At 29.5% G+C, this 27,214-nt stretch overlaps 3 protein-coding genes across 5 annotated transcripts; 2 read left to right on the top strand and 1 right to left on the bottom strand.

The window, feature by feature from the left end:
• The first annotated feature begins 3,543 nt into the window (after positions 1-3,543).
• Positions 3,544-5,323, top strand: LOC110635915 (brassinosteroid-responsive RING protein 1). Its single transcript, XM_021785414.2, has one exon. The coding sequence runs from the start codon at positions 3,606-3,608 to the stop codon at positions 4,116-4,118; it is 513 nt and encodes a 170-aa protein (XP_021641106.2). The 5' UTR covers positions 3,544-3,605; the 3' UTR covers positions 4,119-5,323.
• A 2,562-nt stretch (positions 5,324-7,885) lies between these two features.
• Positions 7,886-11,236, bottom strand: LOC110635941 (probable pathogenesis-related protein ARB_02861). Of its 2 annotated transcripts, none has more exons than XM_058152440.1 (8): positions 10,884-11,236; positions 10,076-10,134; positions 9,397-9,453; positions 9,219-9,300; positions 8,981-9,076; positions 8,751-8,875; positions 8,648-8,666; positions 7,886-8,365 (listed from the first exon to the last, which is right to left on the bottom strand). In XM_058152440.1, the coding sequence occupies exons 3-8, from the start codon at positions 9,432-9,434 to the stop codon at positions 8,084-8,086; spliced, it is 642 nt and encodes a 213-aa protein (XP_058008423.1). In that variant the 5' UTR covers positions 9,435-9,453; positions 10,076-10,134; positions 10,884-11,236; the 3' UTR covers positions 7,886-8,083. The 2 variants fall into 2 exon arrangements, with proteins under 2 accessions (XP_058008423.1, XP_021641139.2); XM_021785447.2 differs by having other exon boundaries at positions 10,076-10,097; positions 10,884-11,235.
• Positions 11,237-19,644: 8,408 nt separating this feature from the next.
• On the top strand, positions 19,645-21,470 carry LOC110635919 (uncharacterized). Of its 2 annotated transcripts, none has more exons than XM_021785416.2 (3): positions 19,645-19,960; positions 20,247-20,311; positions 20,486-21,470. In XM_021785416.2, exons 1-3 carry the CDS (start codon positions 19,808-19,810, stop codon positions 21,183-21,185), a joined length of 918 nt encoding a protein of 305 aa, XP_021641108.2. In that variant the 5' UTR covers positions 19,645-19,807; the 3' UTR covers positions 21,186-21,470. The 2 variants fall into 2 exon arrangements, with proteins under 2 accessions (XP_021641108.2, XP_021641107.2); XM_021785415.2 differs by having other exon boundaries at positions 20,483-21,470.
• Positions 21,471-27,214: the final 5,744 nt, after the last annotated feature.

The following is a 27,214-nucleotide window of genomic DNA, read 5'->3' as shown; positions in this document are numbered from 1 at the left end:
GCTCGCACCACCGACGGTATATTTGTCCTGCCTACAGACTCTTCTTGCACTCTTCCCTCTTCTCGCGCTCTGCCCTACCAGTACTTCTCTAAGTTTCATGGACCCCCACAACCACCCCTCCTCTGCCCCTTCCCCTAATTAAGACTGCGAAATGGTCATGCCCAACTCATCTACCCTCTGTTCATTATCATTTCATTATTTTGTTCCTCTCCTCTCTAAAATGGTGCTTTGTTTTCTTTAATAATATCATAATAATACTAAATTAATTAATTAGGGTTAATTAATTAATTAACCCTTTTATTTATTATATTAAGAATATTAAATATTGTCTCGAGGAAATTGAAATTAAATTTATAAAAAATTAGAAGGATTTCTTTACTGCCAATAAGATTGCTTTATTAATTACCACATTTTAGTTGAAAATGTTTCATTTCATTTTTATTAAAATATTATAATATATATATTTATTTATTATGCATTAAAAAGTCATTTTTATTATTTTTATCTAAAAAGTTATTGGAAATTAATTTTAATGAAATAATGGGCTCACCCCTTTATAGGTAGGGGTGAGTATTGTTCGGTTCAAATCGAATAAATCGAACCAAACCACCTTAATTCGATAATTGGGTTCGATTTTTAAAATAATTTGATTCGGTTTGATTTTATATTATTAAAATTTTAGTTATTTCAATTCGGTTTGATTTTAAAGAGAAAAAATCAGTTAAATCGAACCGAACCGAATAATTTTATTGATTTTTGAATTGATTTATTTTTATAAAGAATTTATGATATTATATATAATTTTATATATATAAATTATTTAATTTCATTTATTAATAGTTATTAGGTTTAAAATTATGTCAAAATCAGATCAAATAACTTAAAAATCAAGTCTAAATTAAAAAATAATCAAAAATCAAAACCGATCAGTCTGAACCAAACTAAAATAAAGCGGTTCGATTTGATTCGATTTTTCATCTATTTTGGATCGGTTTGATTTCTAAAATTTATAATTCGATTTTTATGATTTAATTCGATTCGGTTTGAACCAAATACTCACCCCTACTTATAGGTTAAAAACAAATTATTCACACCAAATTATAAATTATAATAAAAATAGCAGTTTAATATAAAAAAAAAATAGAGTGAATATATATAATGGAACAAGTTGTGTCATTTACATTCATATTCCGTTAGAAAATTAGATATGGAATGGGACAATGGAGGCGGCACATGGGAATGGGAATGGGAGATGGGAGAATATATACGTGATATAATAATAACTTAGTGTTGTAACATTTTAATATTAATTACTATAATTACTAAAGTATAATTATTTAAAATAACTTAAGCTTATTAAATTTAACTATTAATTGAAGTAAATTAAAGTATAACTTAAGTAATTTATTAAGTTTAAGTAGCGAATTAAGTTTTTCCATAAATATGTGTTTATTCTCTTATCTCTTACAATTCAACAACAGAAAATACTAAGAATAAAAAGTTTAGAGAGAATTTAAAAGTCAAAGAAATGCATATTTTGATGAAACTTTGAATTCAACCACGAGCACAATTGATTTCAATCACACAATAAAATTATTGGGTTGTTGTATATTGGAGGGAATATGTCAATATATAATATTTGTTACATCGATTTAAGAACATTGTCAGTACTATAAAGAGTTTAAATCTCCTTGAAAAGAGTAACATATATGTGTTTTAGTCTGATCAATTTTATTCATTTATTTCTTATATTTTAATTATTATTTAATTTATTCTTTATATTTTAATTTACTATAATTTTATCGACATTTGGAAATTATAATAAATAGGCAGTCACTTCAAAAACTAACTCAAGCAAATGTTGAACAAGTATGCCATTGCTCCTTCCCCTTATCCGGAAGTAAACTTAAAAAAAATGAATTATTTATATGTTAACGTTAGGTCATACGAAATTTTTTTTTCTAAACTCGATCTATTATGAATTTAAGATATAAACATATAAAATTTATATATTTAATGAATGAGTTTTATCATACATATTAAATTTACAATAAACCGATTTTAGAAAAAAAAAAAAATCCTAGACTGTTAAGCAATAACCCTCCAAGAGGATAGAATGTTATCTTAACCAATCCATAATTAGTCTAGGTTTCTGTTCATTAACTAACTACAAAAATAATCATAAGAAGGAGGAGGGTGGATTTTTATGGATGTATTGCTAAATTTATTATTAATAATATAGTTTAGTGAAAAATTAATAATAAATCAACAATAATTTTATAAATTCATCAATAAAATCCACTTTTTTAATAATTAATATTAATTACTAATTAAATTGTTAAATTCCACCAAAATTCATTTCTGTATGCATCTTATTGACTCTAATCAACTTATATAAAATTCATAAAACAAATTTAATCAAGTCAAAATAAAACCTTTAATAAAATTAAAGTATAAAAAAATTTTAATTTTTTAAAAAGTAAAATATTATTTTTAAAATACATATTAATATTTACATAAAATTAAAAAAAATATTAATTTATAACTTGTTAACAAACTAACTCATAAATTTTGATAAGTTAGTTATCTAATAAATTTAAATTTAATTTATTAATTTAATAAATTGAATCTAAATTTGATTTTAAATTAAGCTATAAATAACTCTCGAACATCTCAATTGATTTGTAATCCTATGTTAGAAAGGAATCTAGCCATAAATTTTAATTAAAAAAAAAAGAAAATGGTTCAATTAAAGAAAACATTTACGTCACTGTCATTAACCAAACTTACTGATTGATAATTGTAGGTTACAATGCAACTTGGTCTTAATTGATTGCATTCACTTGTACAAGCATATAGATCGATGCTTTTATCTTTTCTCTTCTATTTTTTTATTTTATTTTTTCAATCGATACCTACTCGTCATAAAATTAAAGCTGTTTATATTATAATTATTTTAATTTAACTTAATTTTATATTTTATTATTGCTTTTAAGTATTAATTCTTTAGTTATGGTTAATAATAAATATTTATTTTAATTTATTATTATAAATAAAATTTTCATAATACAATCGTATTAAAGTTTTTTTTTTTTTAAGAGATAGGCACACAGTACAGTGACAAAAATGAACGGTTGTTACGCGTTACTTAGAAACGGACGCTTCATGAGGAGATAACGAAGGAAGGAGTCAGTAGATGATATCGATGCATATATTTCCGCACTCTTTCCTCAAGAATAGCACGTGTCACGTGCCTAATTTCCTACCTGTGCAATGGTTGCCATTTTTCTATTTACGGGTAAACCATACGCAGCCTTTGACAGTTGACGTTACCCAATACCTCTCACTGCCTTTTCTCACCGACCAATCAAAACCAACGCAAGTACCTCTGGCTGCTGGGAACCACCATAGATTCCAAATCTCGTCCTCTCTATTGGCCTGATTGCACAACTCCAGGAAAGTCACAGTGTGTAATTTTATCCCCACCGCTTCACTCGGGGATTAGTATAGTATACTTTAGTACCCATTAGCCCAAAACTGAAGTAGCTGAAGCAGAAGCTCCCTCTCTCTCTCTCTCTCTCTCTCTCTCTCATTATCAGAGATAAATGGGATTTCCTGTTGGGTACACAGAAGTTCTCTTGCCAAAGCTGTTCGTGCACACACTATCCTTTCTCGGTTTTATCAGAAGCCTCATTCTTTGCCTTTTTAACTATCTGGGTCTCTCAGATTTCCTTGAAACTGATAACGTTTGGCCGGACAATCCGACCCCAATCCAGAGCCACACACTAGTTTCCGCCGACCTGATCCGGGAAATTCTACCCGTAATAAAGTTCGACGATTTGGTCCCAGGAGCCAGCGAAGTTGAGCTGCCGGAGAGTTGTGCCGTTTGTTTGTATGAGTTTGAGGGAGATGCCGAGATCCGATGGCTGAAGAATTGTAAGCACATTTTCCACCGGGCTTGTTTGGACCGTTGGATGGATCATGATGGGAACACGTGTCCGCTTTGTAGAACTACATTCGTGCCGGATGAGATGCAAGAAGAGTTTAGTCAACGGTTATTGACAGCTTCTGACGACGGTGACTTTTACAGTGAGTACAGTTCGGTTCCTGTTTTGTAGGAGGGCCATTTCGTTCTGTTCGTGTGAAACGTACATATATAATGAAATTTGGGCAATTTAGCTAAATAAAACAAAAAGGAAATGTTTTTGATATTAAAAAAGAAAAAAAAACTGAGTCTCTAAATATTGTTATTACTAATGCATATAAGTAGCATTGGAAAGCCTGGAATTTGAATTTTAATTAAATTTAATTATGTTAAAATAATTTTTTTAATTTAATTTTAATTAAATTTAAATTTAAAATTTTATTGTTTAAAATTAATTTTAATATAATTTTTAATGTTATTAAAATTTTTACTAAAATTTAATTAATCTCAACAAGTGGCCATTCTGCTGGTGTTGGCAGCTAATTTCATAGTTTTTTCATAGCTTTTTTTTAAAGTGTCTTAGGTAGGGTTGACAATAAATAAGGTGCTCATAAAAATCACTTTATTTAAATTTAATTAATATTTTAAAAATTTTAAATTATTTAATTTTATATATTTTAATTAATAATTTACATAAAATTTATTTTTTATTAATAATTTATTTTTAAAAATTTAATAATTTTATAAAATATTTAAATTTTATTTTATTTTAAATAAAAATATTGAATTTATAAATTTTAGTATAAAAATATATTTTTTATATTTAATTAAATATTTATATAAATAAATTCGATAACATATAATCAATATGTAAAATTTAAACCTGTCAAGAGCATTATTTTTCAAACAAGAATATATTTTGAACCCAATTATATATTATCTAAACTCGTTCTATTGAGATTCGATCAGATTCAGTGTCCGTAAAAATCAAACGTATTGCTATTATAGTCTTATAAAAAAGAGGTTTTTGAGATTTTTTTTTTAAATGTCAAAATTGAAATATAAAACAATTTTATTAAAAAATATGCTAAATGGTTAAGCAAAGAATCAGCTTTTTTAACAGAAAGAAAGGTTGCTTGAATTTTAGTACTTATAATTAAATCAATACTTACAATTAAATTGATACTTGTGATTAAATAAAGTAATTAAAAATGCTTAATAGAACACATATGATTAAGAGACAAGGGGGAAGGGACAGTTATCTGATGTGTCTTTGACTGACATATCTGATACGCGTTCTCAGGGTGTGTTGCTACTGGTAGTTATGTAAATTTGTGTAAATATAGCAATATCACATGTAAATGGAGATTCTTGCTTAATCACTCCATGTTTGTCTCATGGGTAGAGGCCTCCCCTGCACATGTTCCTTCATATGGGTGGTTACCTTATCGGTTTAGTCATCAAAATTGATGATTGTAGTTTAAAATTGGAATCAAATTGTAGTATTTCACTTGGTTTAAATTTGGTTATACTTTTTTTTAAGGAAAAAAATTAATTTAAAAAGAAATCAAACCAAATGATTTTAATTATAAATTAGATTAATTCGAATCATAACCAAGTTTAATTCTTCATATTTGTTTTGGGTCATATTCACTGGCAATTTCTGATTGATCGATGATCAGAATTTGAAGGTTTAACTTTTATAGGATAAATTATAGATAATAATAAAATATTTATATTTTACAGGATAAGGAAAGTGAAGAATAAAAAAAGTTATAATAAAAAAATTTATATTTAAAAAGAAGTGAATTAATAAAGAGTTAAAAAGATATATATATTTTTTATATTTAAAAAGAAATGAAAGAAAAATAGACTAAAAAGTGTAAAAATAAAAATACTCATAGGTTTTAAGTCTTTCCTTATCCTTTATTGTACTATAAATTAAAATTTAAAGAATAAAAAAAAATAAGACTTATTTTAATTCTATTAATTCACCCATTTTTGAGTAAGGGTACGTAATTCATCACCCTCACTTCTTTTATCCTTGTACAAACCCCTCTCTCTCCTCTCTCCCTCTCTCTCCCTCAAAATATGAAAATTCCATAAAGCACAACTCACAACAAATTGCAACTCTCAAGCACAAAAGATTTTATTATTATTTTTATATTTAACAACTAATTTAATAATTATTTTTATCGGACATTTTTATTTTAATAACTATATAAACAGTTAATTACTAACAGTTAATATCTAACATTTAACAGCTATTAAAATAATTGATAGCTCTTAAAATAGCTAACAGCTACTAAAATAACTAATATTGGCTAACAGGATTTAGTCTTTCTCTCTTTTTTTAAATTTTTTACTCTCTTTTTTTAAATTTTTTATTTTTTATAATTATTTTAGTCAAATGTGATCAAATGGGGTATTTTTGAATTTATGATTTCACTTTTTTTTTTATCATTTTTCCTTTGACTAATGTATTAGTTTGTTTCTGATAAAAAAAATGTATTAGTTTGTTGACTTATAAACTAGAAAATGTCATTAGTTAACGAAATTAAAATTAAAAGATTAATTAAATTAATATATAACCTTTTATCAAATTTTATATATTATTATGTATTTTATCCTTTCTTAAGTTTTAAACAAGGCTGAGGTGGTAAAAAAAAAGCCTATAGAGTGTAAACTTATTTAATGAAAACAAATAAGGATTTTGTCAACCAATAAATTTTAGTTCAAATTAAAACTATTTTTAATGTAAAAATATTAAAATTATTTTTAAAATGATAACATTTTAAATTTAAATTTCAATTAAAAGTAAATATAAATTAAAAAAAAAAAGGATTTGGTGAACTTGGATCTCCTTCCTATAAAACCAAAACAAAAGTAGTAAACTTTCTGTCTATTTCATATTTTTTTAAAGCAACTTTCTGTCTATATCTAATACTATAGGTTTGTGCTTTATATCATAGCTACTGTATAAATGATTGTGGCTTACATGGTGATTCACAGTATCCTGTAAGAACTGTGAAGAAACAAGCTTAGTTGGATCCCAACCTCGGTGTTCGTGAATCGTTGATTTTGACTTGCATAACAACAAAGAATATGATGCCTGAAAACACCTTGTTAACAGTAATGGTGGCCATCGCTCTTCTCGTACTGCCAACCAAGCAAGTCAATAGATATCTTGTCAATCCCAAACACAAGCAATTTTAACTGAAAAGTTACTACAACCTCGTAACAAATCCTATCATTTCCGCTTTGTCACTTCACTTAAATCCTAAGCTTCACTTGCAAAATGAAGATCAGAAGATGGACATGAACATGCTACAGTATTATCATAGTTTACTACCGATTTCAGTATGGCTTTCTATTGAGGGGATATCTCACAAATTCTATATGCGCACCAAAATTGGGGACTTTCACAACTTAGAACTCTGTTTTGAATTCAGAACAGATTGGGAGGAAATTTCATATATGGATGAATGACAAAGAACGACGCCCGTATGTCGTCGAAGTGTAGCTATAATGACAGGCAAGGAGGTTGGTTTAAGGCTGGCTGACATATTCATTCGTTAATTATTATAAACGACGACGCCATCGATTGCCAAAATATTGATTCGATAGTCACCAGTTTTTCACATGAGGTTCAAAGAATAACAATTGACCATGGAACTTTGGGGCCTACCATGCGAAAACACCGACTAGCTAGACAGTTTTCTTCCAAATTCTGAATTAGCTTAGCTTTGGTCAAGGCATCTCTGACCTTATGCAAGCTGCACCAAATTTGATGAGAAAATATAAATTCAAGAAATTAAAGTGGCGGAGTTAGTAATGCAGAGGTAAAGTAGCACAAGCCCATCGAAGTGAAAGTCGCAATAAAATGGCGTGTAGTATCATACGAAGTTTGGAATTTTATTTTTGCCTACAAAAACAAGTTCCTCTTTGCATCGATAAGGATTCAACACTAAATTGCACAAACTGTATTGAATAACCCGTGTTTATAGTTTCATTTATCCATTCCTGATTTTATACGATGAGCTATTTCACGTGTAATCAATGGACAAGTTTAAACTCAATTGCTAAACTGCAAAATGTTATAGCTATAAACGGGGCAATAAGTAAATATTACTTTATCACTTTGCATCTCTGTCCAATTCACTTGGGGTAGCCGCCCGGAGGATAACCAGGTGCTGGAGGATAAGCACCAGGTGGTGGTGGTGGTGGATAAGCACCAGGAGGGTACCCGGCAGCAGGATAACCTTGGGCATATGGGGGTGGGGGTTGCCCGTAAGGTGCATGCGCTTGTTGTGGTGGATAGCCCACCGGTGGAGGAGTTGGCTGATCAATGCGTGACATTTGCTGCATCGGAGGCACTGCCATTACAGGCTGTGGCCCAAACTTGCCGTCTCTTTTATCCATTTCGATCTTGTGCTGGGTCTGCATTTATACCACAATGTAAGGAACTTTAAAATCAACTGATTATATAACCATTCCTTTACATCATGAGTGAAGTAGAAATAATCTACAAGCTAGGAGTCTAGTTAACGCATTCATTGCAAAGCAGAAGCCAGATTGCTTGTTTATCACCAGATTTTACTTCTTATGATAGATTTTAGCCAAGAGAAATGGATCATATAACATTAACCGGGCCTAACATATTTTGTTACAAGAGTAAGATGCTATAACTTTCAAGCACATTGAGTTATATTTTCTGCATACCTGAATGCATGGGCAAACCCTGCCGAAACAGAACAAAGCATAGAATTAATAAAAATTTTAAAATCTCTCATTCCACAAAGAAAGGGTTGCACTAAAGCCTTACGAGCAAAAAACCAAGTCAGCCAAACAAGTCAACATGTCAGCAAGGTCTCCAATTTCATCACTTCCGGTTATACAAGCAACCAAGGAACATATGCATGCCAATTGCTGCAGGCACATCATGAATCCCTACAAAAAGAAGGCAATGTATTATTATTGGAATATAAGTAAACATGGAGAGAGAGAGAGAGAGAGAGAGAGAGAGAGAGAGAGAGAGAGAGAGAGAGAGAGCACAATGATGCAATTGTCACACTGTGTAGTCTGTATGTTGAATTCGTCTTGCAGTAGGAAGCGAGTTGAAGCAACTGAATTTGAAAAGCAACAGAAGACCTGAAGAAAACAGCGAATTTGAAGGAGAATTGATTTTTGAAACTACAGATATACACAAACGTATAAAGTGAAATGGCCTGGTGTTCTGTTGTTTAAGTTACTCTGGGTCAATAAGAACGGGGAGATCAGATCAGAGTCATACCTCAGTGCAGAGACATAGTTCAGGGCAATGACTTTCTCCGCACTTGCCACTACACGGTATGTATCCAGCACAGCAGATGTACCTAAAAGGATGTAAACGTGAGCAAGGGATAATTAGGCTAGCATTCACTATGGATGTTTTCAAGATATCACTTCTATAGAGAAAAACCAATTAATACCTTGACATATCATTGTAAAGAGCTCGTCTGCGCAGCATATAAGAAGCACATGGTCCGCTATAACATAATGAAAATGGTAAGGTTTTCATTTCACATATAACAAATATCTCATCTATTCCGTAGAGCTGAAAATAAAAACTAAAATATAGCTAATCCAAGATGGATAATCGCATAATTCCTCAAAAATTATATACCTCAATAATAACTAATTACTGATTCTTTTGAAGTTCAGAATCAACTGGAAAATTGAGACCCTTTTAGGTAACAGAATATCTACATTTTTTTCCTATTTGGCAACCATTTCTCCTAAGCATACAGCTGCAATGAGAAATGGTCATATCTTTACTGCAATGAGAATGGTCATATCTTTACTCATAATAATAAGCTCCTGAAGGATAGGAACTGCTATTTCAAAGAAACAGACACTACAATGTCAAGCAGTGGAGCAATTTCATTCATCCAACTCTGCTTATTCAGAAAGTAATAAGCATGACAAACTTACGGCCAAAACACTAGGAATCATATCCCTTACTGACAAGGAGTCTAATTCATTTAGAAAAAGAATCCGCTATTAGAAATTAGCCAAACAAAACGTTCCGTCACAAACAGATACAAAAAAAGCAAACAAAGATCCAAAGGCTATGTCAAACAAAAAAAGATGAGAGATGAGAGAACTTACCAAAACAGTGCGAAACAGCAATCTGTACGTTAGAGGGACAAAAAATAATCAGAGAAGCTCTAAAAAAAGTAACATAAAAAATTGATCAGTGACTCAATTTTCTGTTTGGCCACTGGGAAAACAAAGAAGTAGTAATAAATTCTACATACAAAAATAAAAATCTCATGTTCTCAAGCATAAAAATTCATAATACTCAGTTGAGAGGAGCTCTAAAATGTGACTTTAGTGTTTCTAATTTTTCAATTGTTTCCTCTTCCTACATTTTTACCAAGAACCAATCAGTGCAGAGCTAAAAGAACAACCAGAGCAACAAAACGACAAACAAGAGTTAGTCCTATGGCAGATGAGAAGAAAGGAGAAAATATAAATTAAATTACACGGAATTTTACGTCTAAGCAAAATCTCAAAGTCAAACTACGCCAAAAGGTAGAATTATGATTACTTTACGGAGTTTCATTTTCCAGGAAGCCAAACAGATCATTTTCTTTTTAGCGAAAAGAGGACATCTTAAAAAATGAAATTAAACGTAAACTAAATATGGCCACAAATGAATACTAATAGAAACTCTCGATCCAGTGGAGCTACTCTCTTCCTATATATCTTTTGTCTTCAACACAAAATAATGATCTCATTCACAGATCAAAACTAACGCAAAAAATAAAAATTCTCAACTCAAAATCGCAATTATGAATGGCGTTATAAAACGAAGGTGATGAATTTTCTCAGGCAGCCAAACAAAAACTTAAGACATTCAGTGAATTAAACGATGAGGAAAAAGATAAAAAAGGAAATGGAAATAGATGAATACAAGGAGTGTCGGCAACGACAGTGCTCAAGAGATCTGTGTGCCAGAAATTCCTGTAACTCTGACGCATCTGCATTTTCTCAACCCGATCGTTCAGCCCCATTTTCCTTGAGATCCAAAGAGAAAAACCAAAAATAATAACAATAAGTCTACTGCTTTTGCAAAGAAACTAATGGGGGAGATAGAGAAGGAGGAAGAGGAAGGGGGAGAGAGAGAGAGAGAAGTTTTGAAACGGAATTGAAGCGTCAAAGACGACTCTTAAATATAAAATAAGGCGCCATGGTCATCAAACAAGTGCGCAAGAAGGAAACGCTAAAGGAGAAAGAGCAGCCGTTCGTTTTGGAAGTTGCACGTAGAATCTCGCAGGGACAGACGCGGGATGGTAATTAATTTGGCATTACTTTTCCATTCTATAAAATTCACCATAATATTTTTGCCAAGGTTAAATGCTTAAGCTGATTTCTTAGCCTGTTCAGAATCAGCTTTTTAACGCAGTGTTAGTTTTTTTAACTAAAATTAAAATTTTAATAAAATTTAATTTAATAAAATATATAAATTGAATATAAATTTATATTTCAGCTCATATAAAATTTGACTAATTATTAGATATATTGAGAGTATTAAAAAATATTACTTTTTCTCTCATAAAAAAGTGAGTCATCTTTATAATATAAATATTGAGTCTTATATAATTATAAAAGATGATGCATGTGTGTCAAATAATTTCTCATAAAATTCTAACAAATACTATAAATATTTATATTAATAATGAATCATAAAATATTATTCTCCTAATTTTTAAAGTAAGTGTTATTGTTTTTACTATAATTATATCACTATTTTTATATTTAATAATTAATTTAATAATTATTTTTATTAAATATTTATACTATAAATTATTGTATAAAAAATTAACTAAAAAAGTTCTAGATTAACTTGTGTTAAATACTATGTCATTAAAAGGATTTATTCCTTACTTTCTAAAACTAATTTTAAAAAAAGAATTTTTAATCATTAATTTGAAAATAAATCAACAAGAAATATATGGTAAGTCAAAGTCATATATTTTTACTGATTATAATGCATTTTTATTTTCAATGATATGGACGCGATCGTTTTTAGCTTCTAGAAAAAATTTGAAAAATATGCATGCGTAGAAATTTCAAGTCTGAATCTGGCAGCAGTCTTACAGAATTTCTCCCTTCAATTGATGTTTTATTTTTATTTTTATTTTTTGAGAAATCTCAATTTGTTATGACTTTCTATCAGTATAAAAAAAAAAAATGCTTTTATACCTATATTAATTTGTATTACATAATAAAATTATCGTAATAATAATCAAATCAATGGAGGCTTTTATACTCCACATGTATAAGATACATTGATAATGTCAAATCCCATTTAAAATAATTTTTTTTTTCATAAAAAAATAATTTTAAATATTTAAATTTAAGTTAATTGTTAAATATATTAAAAATATTAAAAAATAATTTTTTTTCATAAAAAATATCTGATATAATTATAAAAAATAATATATATATAAATTTTGAATGCACCTGCTAATTTCTCTCAAACTTAATGGCAAAAGGCATGCAATCAACATTTCTCCCCACCGGTGCACTTTAGCTTTATAGGACCCAAGCAGGTCTGGCAAAATTGCGAGTTAGATGGGCCTAGGCAATGTCCAAACCATGGAGACGACGTCGTGTCACTCTGTCATTATTGGAAACAAACTATTGAACCCGAGTTTAAGGAACTCAAAATCCCAACTTTAATGAAGCCAATCTGTTTAAGAATTTCCAGTTGAAGCCAATATTTATTTTGTGTAGTTGATAAAAAAATTTGATTCGATAAAAATTATTTTGCATTAAATAAGCATGCACTTCGTTTTCTTAAAATATCATCAACATATTATTTTTTATTATGCATCATTTATCTATAAAAAACATTAAAAATAAATTATTTAAATTTAATTTACAATTAATTTAAAATATAAATATATAAAATTTATATATTAAATATGTAAATTTCGTTATATAGTTTATATTTTATATTTATAATAAATTAAATTTAAATAAAAAAAAATCTAAAATATTTGAATACACAAAGTAGCTGGCTATTGGTATTGAAGTATATAAGTGAGAAGTTGTGCGCATTAGCAAAATTAATAATTTCATTCGTAAATGTCATTGAAACATAGGTTTCATTATTATGGAGTGAGTCACCTTACCTAGGTAGGAGTCTAGCTAAGAAAACGACCCATATGGAAAAGATCCTCCAAAAGAGCCCGACATTGAAAACGAGTTCGACAGTGAAAAACAGTGCTGCTTGTCAGTTCTGCGGACAGGTACATTTTGGGTACAAGTTACAAGCATCACGAAGAAAACGCCAAAACAAAGAAAGAGGCAAAGTAACATGCGGCTCACTTGAGGCTCACTTGACCATTAATTGAACTGGCTTCAACTGGAGGACTTGCGTATGTATTTGGTATGCACAAAACCAAAAGCAACGCTTAACGCTTCTGTACACTACACTTCTAGCTCAATTCACTTGGAAAATAAAATTGTCAGCTTCATGAACATATCTGTGATGGAGAGGAGAGACCAAAAGATGGAATGAGCCTCGTGACTTCCCATCACCTTGTCAAAATTGCCTCCAATTAATGTTCATGTCTCTTCTAATTTATATATTTTTTTACTTTCCCCATTCTTGCTTTTATGTTATGGCCTAAAGCTGTTTTGTTGGATTCATCAAACTTTTCATTTTTGGTATTGTTTACCCTATTTAATTATATTCCCCTTTATACAAGTTTGGCTTTTAGGTTTTAGGGTTTCACACATTTGTGTTGTGGGTCTGTCTTTCCAGTTAACCCTAAAAGTTACCTTTCTGTCATTAATCTTGATTTAACTCCTTTAATCATTCTGGTGATTTTTAATTACTGATAGCTATGTTACTGTCAAAAGCTTATTGTTAGTTATTATATCAAGATTTGCAATTACCGTATATTCAAACTAGACCAGCTTTTTTCAAAAAAATTTTCCTTTAAGGTTAGGGTTTTTTTTTTCTTCTTTACATTACTATTTGGATTGTTCAACCACAAGGCCCCCCCCGTTTGGGATAAATCCATTTTCTTCCCATATGAGCTTAGGACAGAGCTGGCTCTAAAGTGCACAGCACAATGGTTGGTTGCCTGAAAATTGGTTGGTTGTTCAAGAAGGAAATTGCTGTCTCGAAAAGCATTCTGCTTTGGACCTGGTTTCTGCAATTCGAGCTGCAATATGCTGTGTTCTGTTAGGGCTTAGGAAGTCCTTCCTATGGCCAAAATTTCGCATTAATTAAAAAGATCACAGATCCAGGTGCTGGATCGGTTGTTGTTTTACTTCCATGCTTGAGGAGAAGAAAAGAGAACCCATTGTGGTGTATTGGCCATGAAGGAAGCAACCTCTGGTTATTGTTATTTATATATAAAAAGAAGGAATAAACCTAGAAGACAGAAATTCATTTTGCAGGAGACGGGTTCAATCTCTAGTTTTATATTACAACTCTATATACCCTGCTGATCAATGGAAGCTTATCAATTCCATGATAATTCAATATGTTTTCCCCTCCTTAATAATGTCCTGCGATGGATCTCCTGTTGGACAAAAACAAAGCAAAGCAATAAAAAGATACTCAAAGGGAAAGGCTTTCTTTCTACGAGAACCTTTCCACTACTATAAATTGATGCGTCAGGGGAAAAAAAAAAGAAAAGGAAAGACAAGAAAGAAAATGCAGCTAAAGATTGGGAGGAAATTAAAGATTCTTAGCTAAAGGAGGATTGCATATAAGGTGCTGGTAAAGGAAGTTTATAATTTACATGTGGCAGGGTTCATTGGATACGCTTGTGTCTGATTTTTTAACACATTTTTATAACCCAAGTGATGGCCAATTCTGGAAAAAATTTTTCACCAATGCTAATGTAATGATTGTTCTGTCTTTTGAGATCATTTTGGAAATGTTTCTTTATCTTTTTTTATTGGCCATTTATTACATTTTTTTATATATATAAATAAATATCTTCTTTTTTTGAAATGGGGAACCAGAATAGAGAAAGTGAGGATAGAATCACATGTACATAGAATAAAAGGGTGGTCCTGTGGTTTCAGGTTCTGCTCTATAATTCTCCAACAGACACTGCAGATTCATTCATTAATTACAGAATTAAAAAGCAAAACAAATTGATTCATTACATTGATCAACCAAAGATAGCAATATATGAGCCCTAATATTTGAGAAATTTACTTTGGTGCATTCAATTATGTATATGTTACTTCAACGAAACATCGACATCGATGGCTGCAGCTTCCCTTTATCAAATATGCTTCACTGATCAAGCTTTTTGTTGCTTAGCCGTTCCATGGAGAGAAAGTACCATATTCTTAATTTCTGGGGCATGTGATTTGTACTCTGTAATCAAGCAATTCAAGATAATGGTAACTAATGTTTTTCGAGGGACACTGCTGAAAAATTTATATAACTTATATTTTTGAGTCTGCAGTGAACTAGTCATGAGAAAAATCCCATAAATGAGTAGGGCACAACTAAAAAGGGGAATCGGAGTAGTTCTTTTGATATCTTTTTGACTCTTTTGGATTCTAATGGCTCTATATATGTGTCATCGCTTTATATGGTAGGTGGGTCCTCTTGAATATGGCCATTTACATATAGCTGGTGATAATGATAACATCTACATATACATCTGTGTTACCTCGACTCAAAAAAAAAAAAAAGATATATATATATATATATTTAAAATTTACTTATTAAATATATAAATTTTATATATTTATATATTAAATTTATAATAAATTAAACATAAATAAGAATTTTTTATCACATCTCTCTACATTGGTGGTCTTATGTGCAAGGGTATAAATCTCCTCTAAATTTTTAGCTTCTTAGGCTCTGGTTATTTTATGAAAGATGACTTGCACATAAAAAATAATTTTTATGAAAAAATTATTTTTTATTATTTGATTATAATATTAAATTAATAATATTTATTTATTTTATATATATATAAATGTGTTCATATTTTAATAAGATTTTTAAAATTTAGAATACGAAAAATGACTTTCTCTTTTGAAAAATAAAAATGACTTAGTATTCCTTTAAGTAGAAAAATATTTTTTGCTAACTAATTTTTTTGAGTGCTCTTAAATACCAAAAAATATAAAATATATTTTTTAAAAAAATATTTTTTATAAAAAAAATGGAGTCTTAATATCAAATTCAATTAACAAGCCTTTTTCGACTTTAGTCTTTTTATTTTAGTAAAACATAAAAAATAAAAATTTTGTTGTGTATAAATTAAATTTAATTTTACATATTTTAAAATTATTTTAACATTTTTATTTAGTTTTTTACATCATTTTTGTGTTTTTTATATTGAGAAACAATATTTAATCAAGTATTACTTGATTTAGATATTTAAGTAATCAAGAAAATTGGTTTCTAAAAGAAAAAAAATAAAAATAATGTATAAGGAATTGAATAAAATTATAGTTGAATAATTAAAAAAAATAAATTTAAATATAATTTTCACACAATAAATTTTTTATTTTTCATTTAAAAATATATATTTTTTAAATATAAGAACTAATTAATTTAATAATATTTTTTAAAAATATAAATATCAATTAATTAATTTTATTAAAGTAAAAAAATTAAATAATAATTTATCTGATAAATAAAAAATTAAATAATTTAATAATATATAAATTAAATAATATATTTTTAAAATATAAAATTAAATAATTATTTTTATTAAAATATAATAATTAAATCGTAATTTTTCCTTTATAACGACTTTGGACAACTATAGGGACGAGTAATAACAGTAGCTGTCTTTGCCTCGGACCAAACAATCGTAAATAACATAAAGGCGTGAGGATAAAATGGTCCATAAAAAATAATAAATCGAAGCATATGGGGGTCAAAGAAAGCAACAGAAAGTTAAGAATCCTTGATTATCGAGTAGGGAAATTATTGCATACTATACCACCTCATAAGCTGAGGTGGTGTTCAAACTAAAAATAATTAAAAAAAATTATACCAGTAATTTTATTAAAAAAATAAAAACTTAATAAACTTGACCAGCCTGCCCGTAACAAAAAGTTATCCGTGTTAAATTTATTAAGAATTTATTTTTTAATAAAATTACTAATGTGATTTTTTTATTACGGGTTGAGAATGAGATTGTCCTCGTGTAGGAATGATAATGAATTGAATTTTAGTGAGTATTTGATTTGATTGAATCTTAATATGATGAATTTGAGTATTATATAATGGTATTTGTAACGAATTTGAGTTTAAAAAATAATATTTGTGACGGTTCCAGTCAGATTTAATTTTATATATTGAATATTTATTATTCAAACTCATTTATATAAATAAATATTTAATTAAATATAAAATATATATTTTTTATAATAATATTTATAAATTTTTAAATATAAAATGAAATTTAAATATTTTATAAAATTTTAAAATATAAATTATTAATTAAAATAATACTTTTATGTAAAATATTAAGTAAAATATATAAAATTAAATGAGTTTGAATTTTTTTTTAGTAGTAATAATCGAATTTGGGACAGATTTGGATAATTAAAAATAAATTTTAATCGAATTTGGAACAGCTCAGATTTTGATAATATTAATAAGATTCAGATTCAGATAGAGTTATTTTCGCGAGTATTCTACTCATTGTTATCCCTATTCTCCTGTCTCAAGTAACAATTTTATTATCAGGTTTTATAAGACATACAAATAAATATATTAAATTTTTTATAATTATCTTAAAAATTCATAAATAATTTTTAATTATATAAAAATCAAAAAGTTTCTTAGAAAATTTTTATTTATTTATTTAAAATTTCAGATGACCAATTTTTTTGTTATTATTTTTCTTTACTTATTTATTTAAAATTTTAAGTCAATAAAAATTGAAATATAGGAGACATAAAAATTTAATTTGAGGGACCAATTAAATGTGCAATTTGTTAATTATTTGTTTAGATGTTAATTGAACATATTGAATGACTAATGATGTTAATTTTGAAATGATTGATTGATAAAATTATTACATAACTATAAAATAAAATATTTAATAAATAAAAGTGATAAAATTAAATACTTTAATTTTTTTAAATAAAATTAACTTGTTAAAAATTGAATGGAATTGATATTAATTAAAAAATGTAATGAGTATTTAATATTATGAATTATTGAACTTTAAATATATTAAATAGTTTAACATTAAAACACTTGTCCAAATTATTTTGAATCTATTTTTTTTAAATACAAAATACAAATTTAATTAAATTATAAATAACATAAAATAAATAATATAATTATAATATTTAATATTATATAAAAAATAATATTATGAAAAATAAAATATTTTGTAATATAAATACGAAAAAATTTCAACATGCGAATAATTTTAATAATAATAATAAAATTATAAAAAAAATTCAACTCAACTCAACTCAACTAAGCCTTTATCCCAAAAATTTGGGGTCGGCTATATGGATTCGCTTTTTTCATTCTGAACGATTTTGGGTTAAATCCTCATAAATGTTTAATGCTTCTAAGTCATGTTGTACTACTCTCCTCCAACTTAATTTAGGTCTACCCATTTTTTTCTTTCTATCCTCTAACCTAATGCCAAACCACCTCAATCTCCTTCTCTCAACTTATCTTCAATTGGCACCACTCCTACCTTTTCTCTAATACTCTCATTACTACTTTATCTAGTCTAGTATGGCCACTCATCCACCTTAACATTCTCATCTCCGCAACTCTTATCTTAGATGAACACTCACTACCATATAACATATAGTCAGTATGGTACATGCAAAAAATTTTCCTTTTAATTTATTGGGAATCTTACGATCACATAAAAATCGTATGACTAACATCCTCCTCACATCCCCATCTACAGATATTTAAAGTGATTACTCAATTCAAACTAACTCCTTCCCTATCACTCATCTATCGAACAATATCATCAACAAAAACATCACAAAAAGAATACTCTCTTGTATATGTTCATCTAAAACTAATGTAAAAATCAAATTGAGATCGGAAAATCACTTATGTCCCCTCCAAAATTATAAAAAAAATTATTAAAATTTAAATGAATAAAAATAAAATAAATATGGTAGACTTTTTTAATGATTTTTAAAATATTATAAAAATAATAGAAATAATTAGCTTTTTAAAAATTAACATTATACCCTAAAAAATCGGAATTTTCAGGGAGCCCAATGCCCAAATTGGACCCAAAGTGGGTCCCTCACTGTTCCAAGGTGTAAAAAAACAAAATCACAGGACACTTTCTTTAGTACTTTTATCGAAAACTTGTTCACAGTAAAATTATGAGACGGAACCCCCCTTTCTTCCTCTGCGCTGTGTGTGAGAGATTTTTAAAGACAGACGGAAAGAGAAGCGTCTCACTTTTTTTTTTTTTTTTTACAATAATTTTTTTGTAACTATCTTAAAAATTCATTAAATTTTTTTAATTATATAAATTTTAAAATTTGTCCAGAAATTATTTATTTATTTTTTAAAAAAATTTTAGATGGCGTTGTTTATTATTTTTGTTTATTTAATATTTATTTAAAAATTTAGGTCAATAAAATTGAAGAATAGGCTCTCAGGTGTCGAATAGGACCTTTTTTTTTTTTTTAATACTTTTTCTCAAAAAACTTATTCACAATAAAATTATGAGATGGAGCCCCTCTCTTTCTCCTTCCCTCTGTGTCTGTGTGAGAGATAGACTTTTAAAGAGAGACAGAAAGAGATCGAAGTGCCTCACTTGGATCTATATATAAATCTTGCCTTCTTTATATATCTACCAATATCTCTATCATCTATCAAATATGAGGATTCGCAAGAACGCAAAACTCTCCTCCCTCATCTTCTCGCACGCTTCGGGGCCTGAGGCGCTCCAGACACACGTGTGCCAGCTGAACCAGTCGCCATGGGATGTGATTCCTTTCGCTCAAGAGACTTGCCCATCTTCGCTTCACCAGGTTACTTCATCTCTCTTTATTTCTCATTTTTTTGTTTATATTGTGACAGATCTACCAAAACCCTCTTAGCTTTTCTCTCTATTTATCTTCCCTCTACCTGCATTTTCTCTTGCTCTTTCTAGGTTTTTCGAGTATGTAGGCTTAGGGTTTCATTTAAACCCTAAATTTTCTCGGTTTTGTCGTGTATTTTCATCCAAATGGCCGATTAGGTTAATGGGTCTTCGTCATTTCATTCTATTTTATTCGGGTTCGGTTCTTACTCTTTGGCTTTTTATTTTTCCTTCAGTTAGAAGGAGAAGATAGCTTTAATGGAAATGGGAGCTTAGGTGATTCTATTGGGGCTGTTGAGAGGTAATTTAATCTCTGTACTATTTCTTGTCATGTTTTTCGCTTATCGAGCATTAGGGTTTTTCAAATAGTTGGATATATCGAAAGCAATTGCTCAAAATTTGTGATGGGTATGAAGCGTCGATGGTTAGTTGGTGTTTGTGGTTGTTGAATATAGTACTATATGATACGCAGCAGCGCCGCGTCGTTAATGGAAGACTCAGAAGACAAGGTAGCGATAAAGATGAGGGTCGATAACATGGTCATCCACGATAATTATGGAATGGAAGGGATCCCAGAGAAGAAGAGAGTGTTCGACGATTACGGAGTGCTGAAAATAGGTAACGAATTCAAGTTTAAGAAAGGCGAGAAAATCCACTGCTGTAACAAAAGTGATGGTAAGGGCTGGCATTGCAAGAATGAGCCGAGAGAAGGTCACTCTATGTGCGACCATCACTTGCTCAAATCCTATGTCAACAACAACAATGTTACTTGCTGTCTTGGTCTCCCTACTAGTCCGACCAGCAAGAAACAAGAAAAGGCTATAACTGGGGTTCGCCGGGGCCGGGCAAAAGGAGCCAAGAAAGGGTCATCATCGAGCTCGAATCCTTATGAATTTTACTATTATTCTGGGTTTGGGCCACTGTGGGGGAAGAGGAGAGGGGAAGGGAACAAAAGCGGGGTTAAAGAAACTGAGATTGACGGCATTAGCATTGCCGCTGTGTCCACATCTCAAAATACGACGCCGTCTTCTACGCTTTCGCCAATTGAAAATCACGAAGAGTTCGATTATGTGGATGAGGACGACGACGACGACGAGGATAGCGAAAATGCCGATAGCGGGAAGAAGCGGATGCGAAAACCAGTGAAAGCAAGATCCTTGAAGTCCCTCATGTAAGAAAAGAGGGTTTTGGGGGCCGAGGAAAATTCAGCTGCTTCTTGTTTTTATTATTTCTGTGTTTATTATCCGTTGTTTTTTTTTTTTTTTTTTTTTTTTTCTTTGCTGCTTGTAATAATTTTGGTGCGTACTTTGTTTTGTTGTGTTGTATGGGGGGTGAGATTATAATTTCTCTGTAACATGACAGTAGGAGTAAGTATAGGGTGTGCGTCCTGCAGACCATGAAGATTGTATTAGTCAACCCTTTATGGATTGAAGGGTAGAATTGTAATCTGACTTTTCTTACATTTTTATCTTCCTACGGGTTGCATAGATCCCTTATGTCCGCATTCTGTAGTGACGTGGCGCATTATATTATAGCTGATTATTAAATAAATAAATAATTGATAACGTAAACCAAGCAATGAGAAATTGATAATCTCTTTTATTTATCCTCTCTCTCTCTCATCGTGTCTTTCATTCCTCTCTTTTTGTCTCGTGGTATCATGTTGGAATCAGCACAACAGGGCCAAGAATGCCATTGTGCTTAACATTAATAATTATTCATGTGATATAAGGCAGGCCTCTCCTAGAGATCTTTTGAAATACAAAGCGTATATAAAAAATGTAATTATCATTACACAATATCATGAACTAAGCTTAATAAGTACGACAATGATATCCTAAAGATCAAAATTCTTCTTAAGCGGCTCACATGTTAGCCTCTTGAAAACTCATAAATCGAAAGATGCCGCTTACACTCTGCTTCAAAAGTAGTATAGAAGAGAAACTCTTAATAATTCATTCTCTTTAGAATTAATTTACTCTCTTCAGTCTCTAAAAACTGATTTAATCATTGGAGGGCCTTTTTTAAGGAGCCTACGTACCCCCTTCTATTTACTTTGTAGGTTTCACATGTCGAGCCTCAAAGGACCTGTCAATTTTAAGCCTCTATTGCAAATAATTTTCACTAAGGTAAGCTCCAATGCTTCATCATTGGTAGGAAATTGAAAAGAAAACCTAATTCGTAATAAGAAGAAGAAAGAGAGTTTGAAAATGAAACCCATGAGAAACTAAAACTCTCCCAAATCTAAACAAGCAAATGAAAAAGTGAAGTAGTTCGATCCATTTGTTCCCAAGCTAAAGGCGCTGAGAACAGTGAGTTCGGATGTCGGGGAGACAAAAGAATCAACTAAAACGTGCTAATTCCTTGTACCTTTTGGAAATTGGAACTTTCATTTTCATTTCGCTTCTCCATACTCCATATATATATATATATATATATATATATACTGAATACGCACGCTCATACTATGACCGTAGAAACCAAATCAGATGACGCTTGTTCCATAGCTGTCTTGGCCTAATTTAGTGCCGTATGCCACGTGTCACGCAACTCGGTTCATTGGATAAATTATTCAATTAACTTGGTACACATACATTTTCTTTCTCTATGTGTATAGATCTCATTTTTTTAAAATTAAGAAAAAATTAATCTTTTCTCTCTAAAAAAATATTATTTTTTAATACTTCAGCGGTATATAATAATTCTCCCTTCATTGTTCGCATGAGGAATATTTTTGTTTTCTTAGACTTGTTTATTTTACATAGAATAATATGTATATAAAAAATATTTTAGATGTAATTATTTTTTAAAAAATATTTTTTATTTTTTATTATTTGATTGATAATGTTAAATTAATTATATATATTTATATTGTATATATAATTTTTTTATAGTACTTCAAATATTAAAAGATATGAAAAATCTTTTTTAAAAATATGAAGTCTTAATCAGTGCTTAGTTGACATTATATTTAGAAAGTTAAAATTGTTTTTTTGAATAAATATATTATTTTAGATGTTATTAAAAAAATAATTTAAAGAAAAATTATTTTATTATTTTAGTGTTATTATAATTAAAATTTTTTAAATTTAATTTTAAATTATTTTTTGATACTCTTAAATAATATATATAAAAAAATAATTCTGAAGAAAAATTACCGGATTATGTTAGTTTCTTATTTGATATGAGGATCAGAATATAAACCGAATTTGTTCTGATTACCCAATCATTTCCATCTTTGATGCTTATGCACAGATTCTACGTTTGGCACGTGCAAAGTGGAGAAAGGACAATGTACCTGAAGAAGAATTTGGAATAAAAGAAAAGGGTAAATCATTAAATATACTGGAATAACATTTTTTTAATTTATTTTGATTTGACAGTTTTTTGAAATTCACCTATGTATATGAATATAAAAGAGCCTACATTTATATATATATATATATATATATATATATATATATATATATATATATATATATAAAGATTCATGATTTTATACATAGCGTAGAAACTGGTGTAAAGAAAATTCTGTAGCCGCAGAAGCTCATACCAGTAAATTAGAAGTCGTGGAAGTGGCTGCAGGAACACTTCACTTTCACACGCTGAGAAGCAAAGACTTCAAAACATTGAAGATCATCACCCATAATTAGTTAACAACTTGCGGGCACAGTGAAATTTATTTCACCAGTAGGAGGAAAAGGATTCATGTAAACCAACCAACTAATTTGGGAGTCAAGACAGCTTACTTGGAACGTTAAAATGGATGAATAAATGGATGAAGGCTATTTTGCAATTATGTATCTACATCATCAAAATTACTAATTCATACATCCCACATCAAAATTATAACACTTTAAATTTTTAAATAATTATTTTATACATAAATTATATATTTTACTTTATTAAATATTATGAAAATTAAATATGAATTTTGAAATTTGAGTTTGATTTTCTTAAAATAAAATATTTTATCTATTTTTAAAAATTAATTTAAAGATCACGTGATAAATTTAAAAATATATTTAGATTTCACAAATTTTTTTGAATTTTTTATAATTTTTTCAAAATTTTTAAACCTCATTTTTGGACCAATCGAATCGAACCATGTCATTTTTCCTTTTTCTTTCTCTCTCTCACGTCACACCCGACACCTCCTCTTCCCTTTTCATTTTCTCTTTCTTCTCTCCTCCCCACTGCCGGCCACCGTCTCATGTCACACCTTACCCCTCTGTAAGGTATAACATGATCCCGTAGTATATCTAATGAATTACCGACTCCGTCTACCGATAACCTATTAAATACACTACAAGAGATTTTAAAACAAATTTCTTACTTTTTGAAAGTGGTGAGCATTTCTAGCAGGCATTAAAAACATTTAATTAAAGTTTAAAACTAGTTAAAATTTTTGTCTATTTTTATTTTTCCGTAAATTTTAGAAAAATTTCGGCAGAATGCCAGCAGTATTTGAGAAAAACAAAAAATTTTATCTGTAGAAAACACTTCCAATATAACACTTCATCAAATCACAATCACCATTAAAAGTCATGTCAACATAATTTTCCCCAATCTACACAATTTAAATCAATTTTCAACTCAAATATTTCAGAAATAATACTAAATAATTTTCATTCACATTCCATTCAAGAAACATTAATTTACATTCATCAGTCTAAATTACATCAGAAAATCCAAAATAATATTATTATAAAATCTGTACAACTGCTCATAACCAATTTACAAATGTACATACCATCAATTACATCAAAATAAACATGTACAATCAGGGTATAAAATTATACCCGACAAAAGGTCTAAAAGTAGCTCTGAAATCCTCAGCAGCTCACTCCGCTGCTCTACTAGTCTCTCTATCTGCGACAGCAATAAACAGCCATCGCTGAGTACTATGACTCAGTGGTGCACAACATATTAAAATAAAATTTTATGCATAAATTAAATCAAATTTATTCAAATATGGTACTAAAAATGAAAAACAACTACAAAACACAATTTATAATTTTAGTCAAAATAGTCTCATTTCGGAAGTTACAAAACAGATTTCATAAAAACACACAGTTATATCATGCCATCAGTAAAATGTTCATCTCAATAGCCGGAGGCTTATGAGGAGTCTCAAGGCTAGCTAGCTCAAACTATGGGTACCCATTCAATTTATTCCTCTACTGGCACACACCTCAATACTTCAGCCAGAGAGGGAATCAAAGTTCAAAACTAATTCCTCCCACTAGGCATGCTAGTGAGGCATTCAGATATATGGTAATGACACTGTGCTTTCAAAAACATATAATTGCATTTTCAACAATTTAGGTCAAAAGCATAATATTCATTTCAGTCACAAATTTGCAATAAAGATAAATCATAATTTATTCATCAAAACAAATTGTCAAAGAGAATTTACAGAAAAAATTTTATGCTGTGCACAAACTTTGTGCGAGTCGCCTCTAGGCCTTGACTCAATGTCTCGAGTTCTTTCCCAGTATTCTTTTCAACTGAAACACAAAATTTCACAGTGTTTCAATATCACAACTTATAATAAATCCAATAACAAATTCACAACTATTTATTTCTAGCTTTAATACGCTTAAATTAATGTTTTTAAAATTTGCATTTCGGGGCTACTATTCACGGTACTATTCAAGTCAAAACGTTAACTTTCTTATGCTTAATAGGCATGGGAATTTCAATTACACCCACATACCACATTTTGGTTACCAAATTTATTGGTTTTAGTTGCCCCTTCAATTTTTAAGTCTCTTAAGTACAATTTCAAATTTTCAGATTTGGTGTCCTGTTTTGCACTATTCCATTGGTCATGTTGCTGTGAGAATTTGTCTAAGTGTTTTTTATAGAAGTTGTTATTTATTGTCTTAGCTTTAATCCTCTTTTTGAATAACTCCATTCGAAGTTTTGTAGTCCAATATATGGCCATTTGAACATAGCTGGCAGGATTGGTCTAACCCATATTTCTGGGCACATACTTTGGTTATGGCAATTTTGGACTACTAATTTTAGGTGGCATAATGACTGGGTTATGGGCAGAATTTGGGTTAGTGTTATCATGAAAGTTGTAGTGCTATGTCATACATTTCCAATGCCACAAAAATCAGATCATTTGGACCTGTATAGCTCAATTTATGGCCAAATGAACATTGGTCATTTTGGTACAGTGGCAGTGCACAACACTCAGTTTTGACCTAATTGTTCACTGTGTTAATGTCATTTTCTGAGCATAGTTTCTAAATGAAAATTATATCTTTATGTGTCTAATTTTATTCCCAATTGGCCTCACACCAATTAGGTTGGTAAATTTTCAGTTTTGACCCCTGAAAGAGACTTAGGTCAAGCTGCCAGAATAATGACCCTAACCAATCCTAATTGCAATTTCATTATACCAATTCAAACATACCACAAATGGTCCCAATTGACCATTTCTCATCTCAATTAAGGTCAATTGCACTAATTGACCATTTTCCCAAATTTTTTTCCAATTTTCAAGAGGCCAAGAACCCTAATTACACAATTTTATAATCTAATGCAATTTAAGTGTATATTCATTGTTTACATACTTAATTCAAACCTAATTAACCATGCAATTCCATCAAAATCATTCAATTCAACCTCCACCTAAGGCTGGCCGAAATTTCTGATTAATACCCCATAGTTGTTTTCTTTTGATTTTAAGTTAATTTCTCTGTTACTTGAACTAAGAACACAAGTAATCAACTAAAATTTTCAATTTAAACAACTCACCTTTCTTCGATGTTCAATTCTTCACTTCTTCTCTTTTTTCTTCTTTCTTTCTTTCTTCTAATGCCTCCTCAAGTGAAGATAACAAGCTTTTGTGGGTTAATTTTGGGGAAATTAGGGTTTAGTTGGGTGAACTCAAGCTTTGCCCAAGCTTTGATGGTGGATTTGGCAATGGAGGTGAGAGAGGGTGAGGGCTACCGAATTGAATGGGAGAGGAAAAAGTGATTTTCTTTTTCAATTTTAATGTATTTTATGTGTATTTTAACTAATTTGACTTGGTCAAATAAATTGGGTAAATTAAATTTAAATTATGACTTTTCTTTTCTATTTTTTCATTTTTCTAAAATTTTTAATAGTTCTTTAATTTAATTCTCGATTCCAAAACTTTCATTTCTCTGATTTTATTGGACAGTTAGGTCAGGAGTCAGCTCTAGAG

This window comes from Hevea brasiliensis, chromosome 9 (assembly GCF_030052815.1).
Source record: "Hevea brasiliensis isolate MT/VB/25A 57/8 chromosome 9, ASM3005281v1, whole genome shotgun sequence".
NCBI classification, from domain to species: domain Eukaryota; kingdom Viridiplantae; phylum Streptophyta; class Magnoliopsida; order Malpighiales; family Euphorbiaceae; genus Hevea; species Hevea brasiliensis.
Note: the sequence above shows the minus strand (reverse complement) of the source record. Positions and strands in the feature narration are given on the sequence as shown.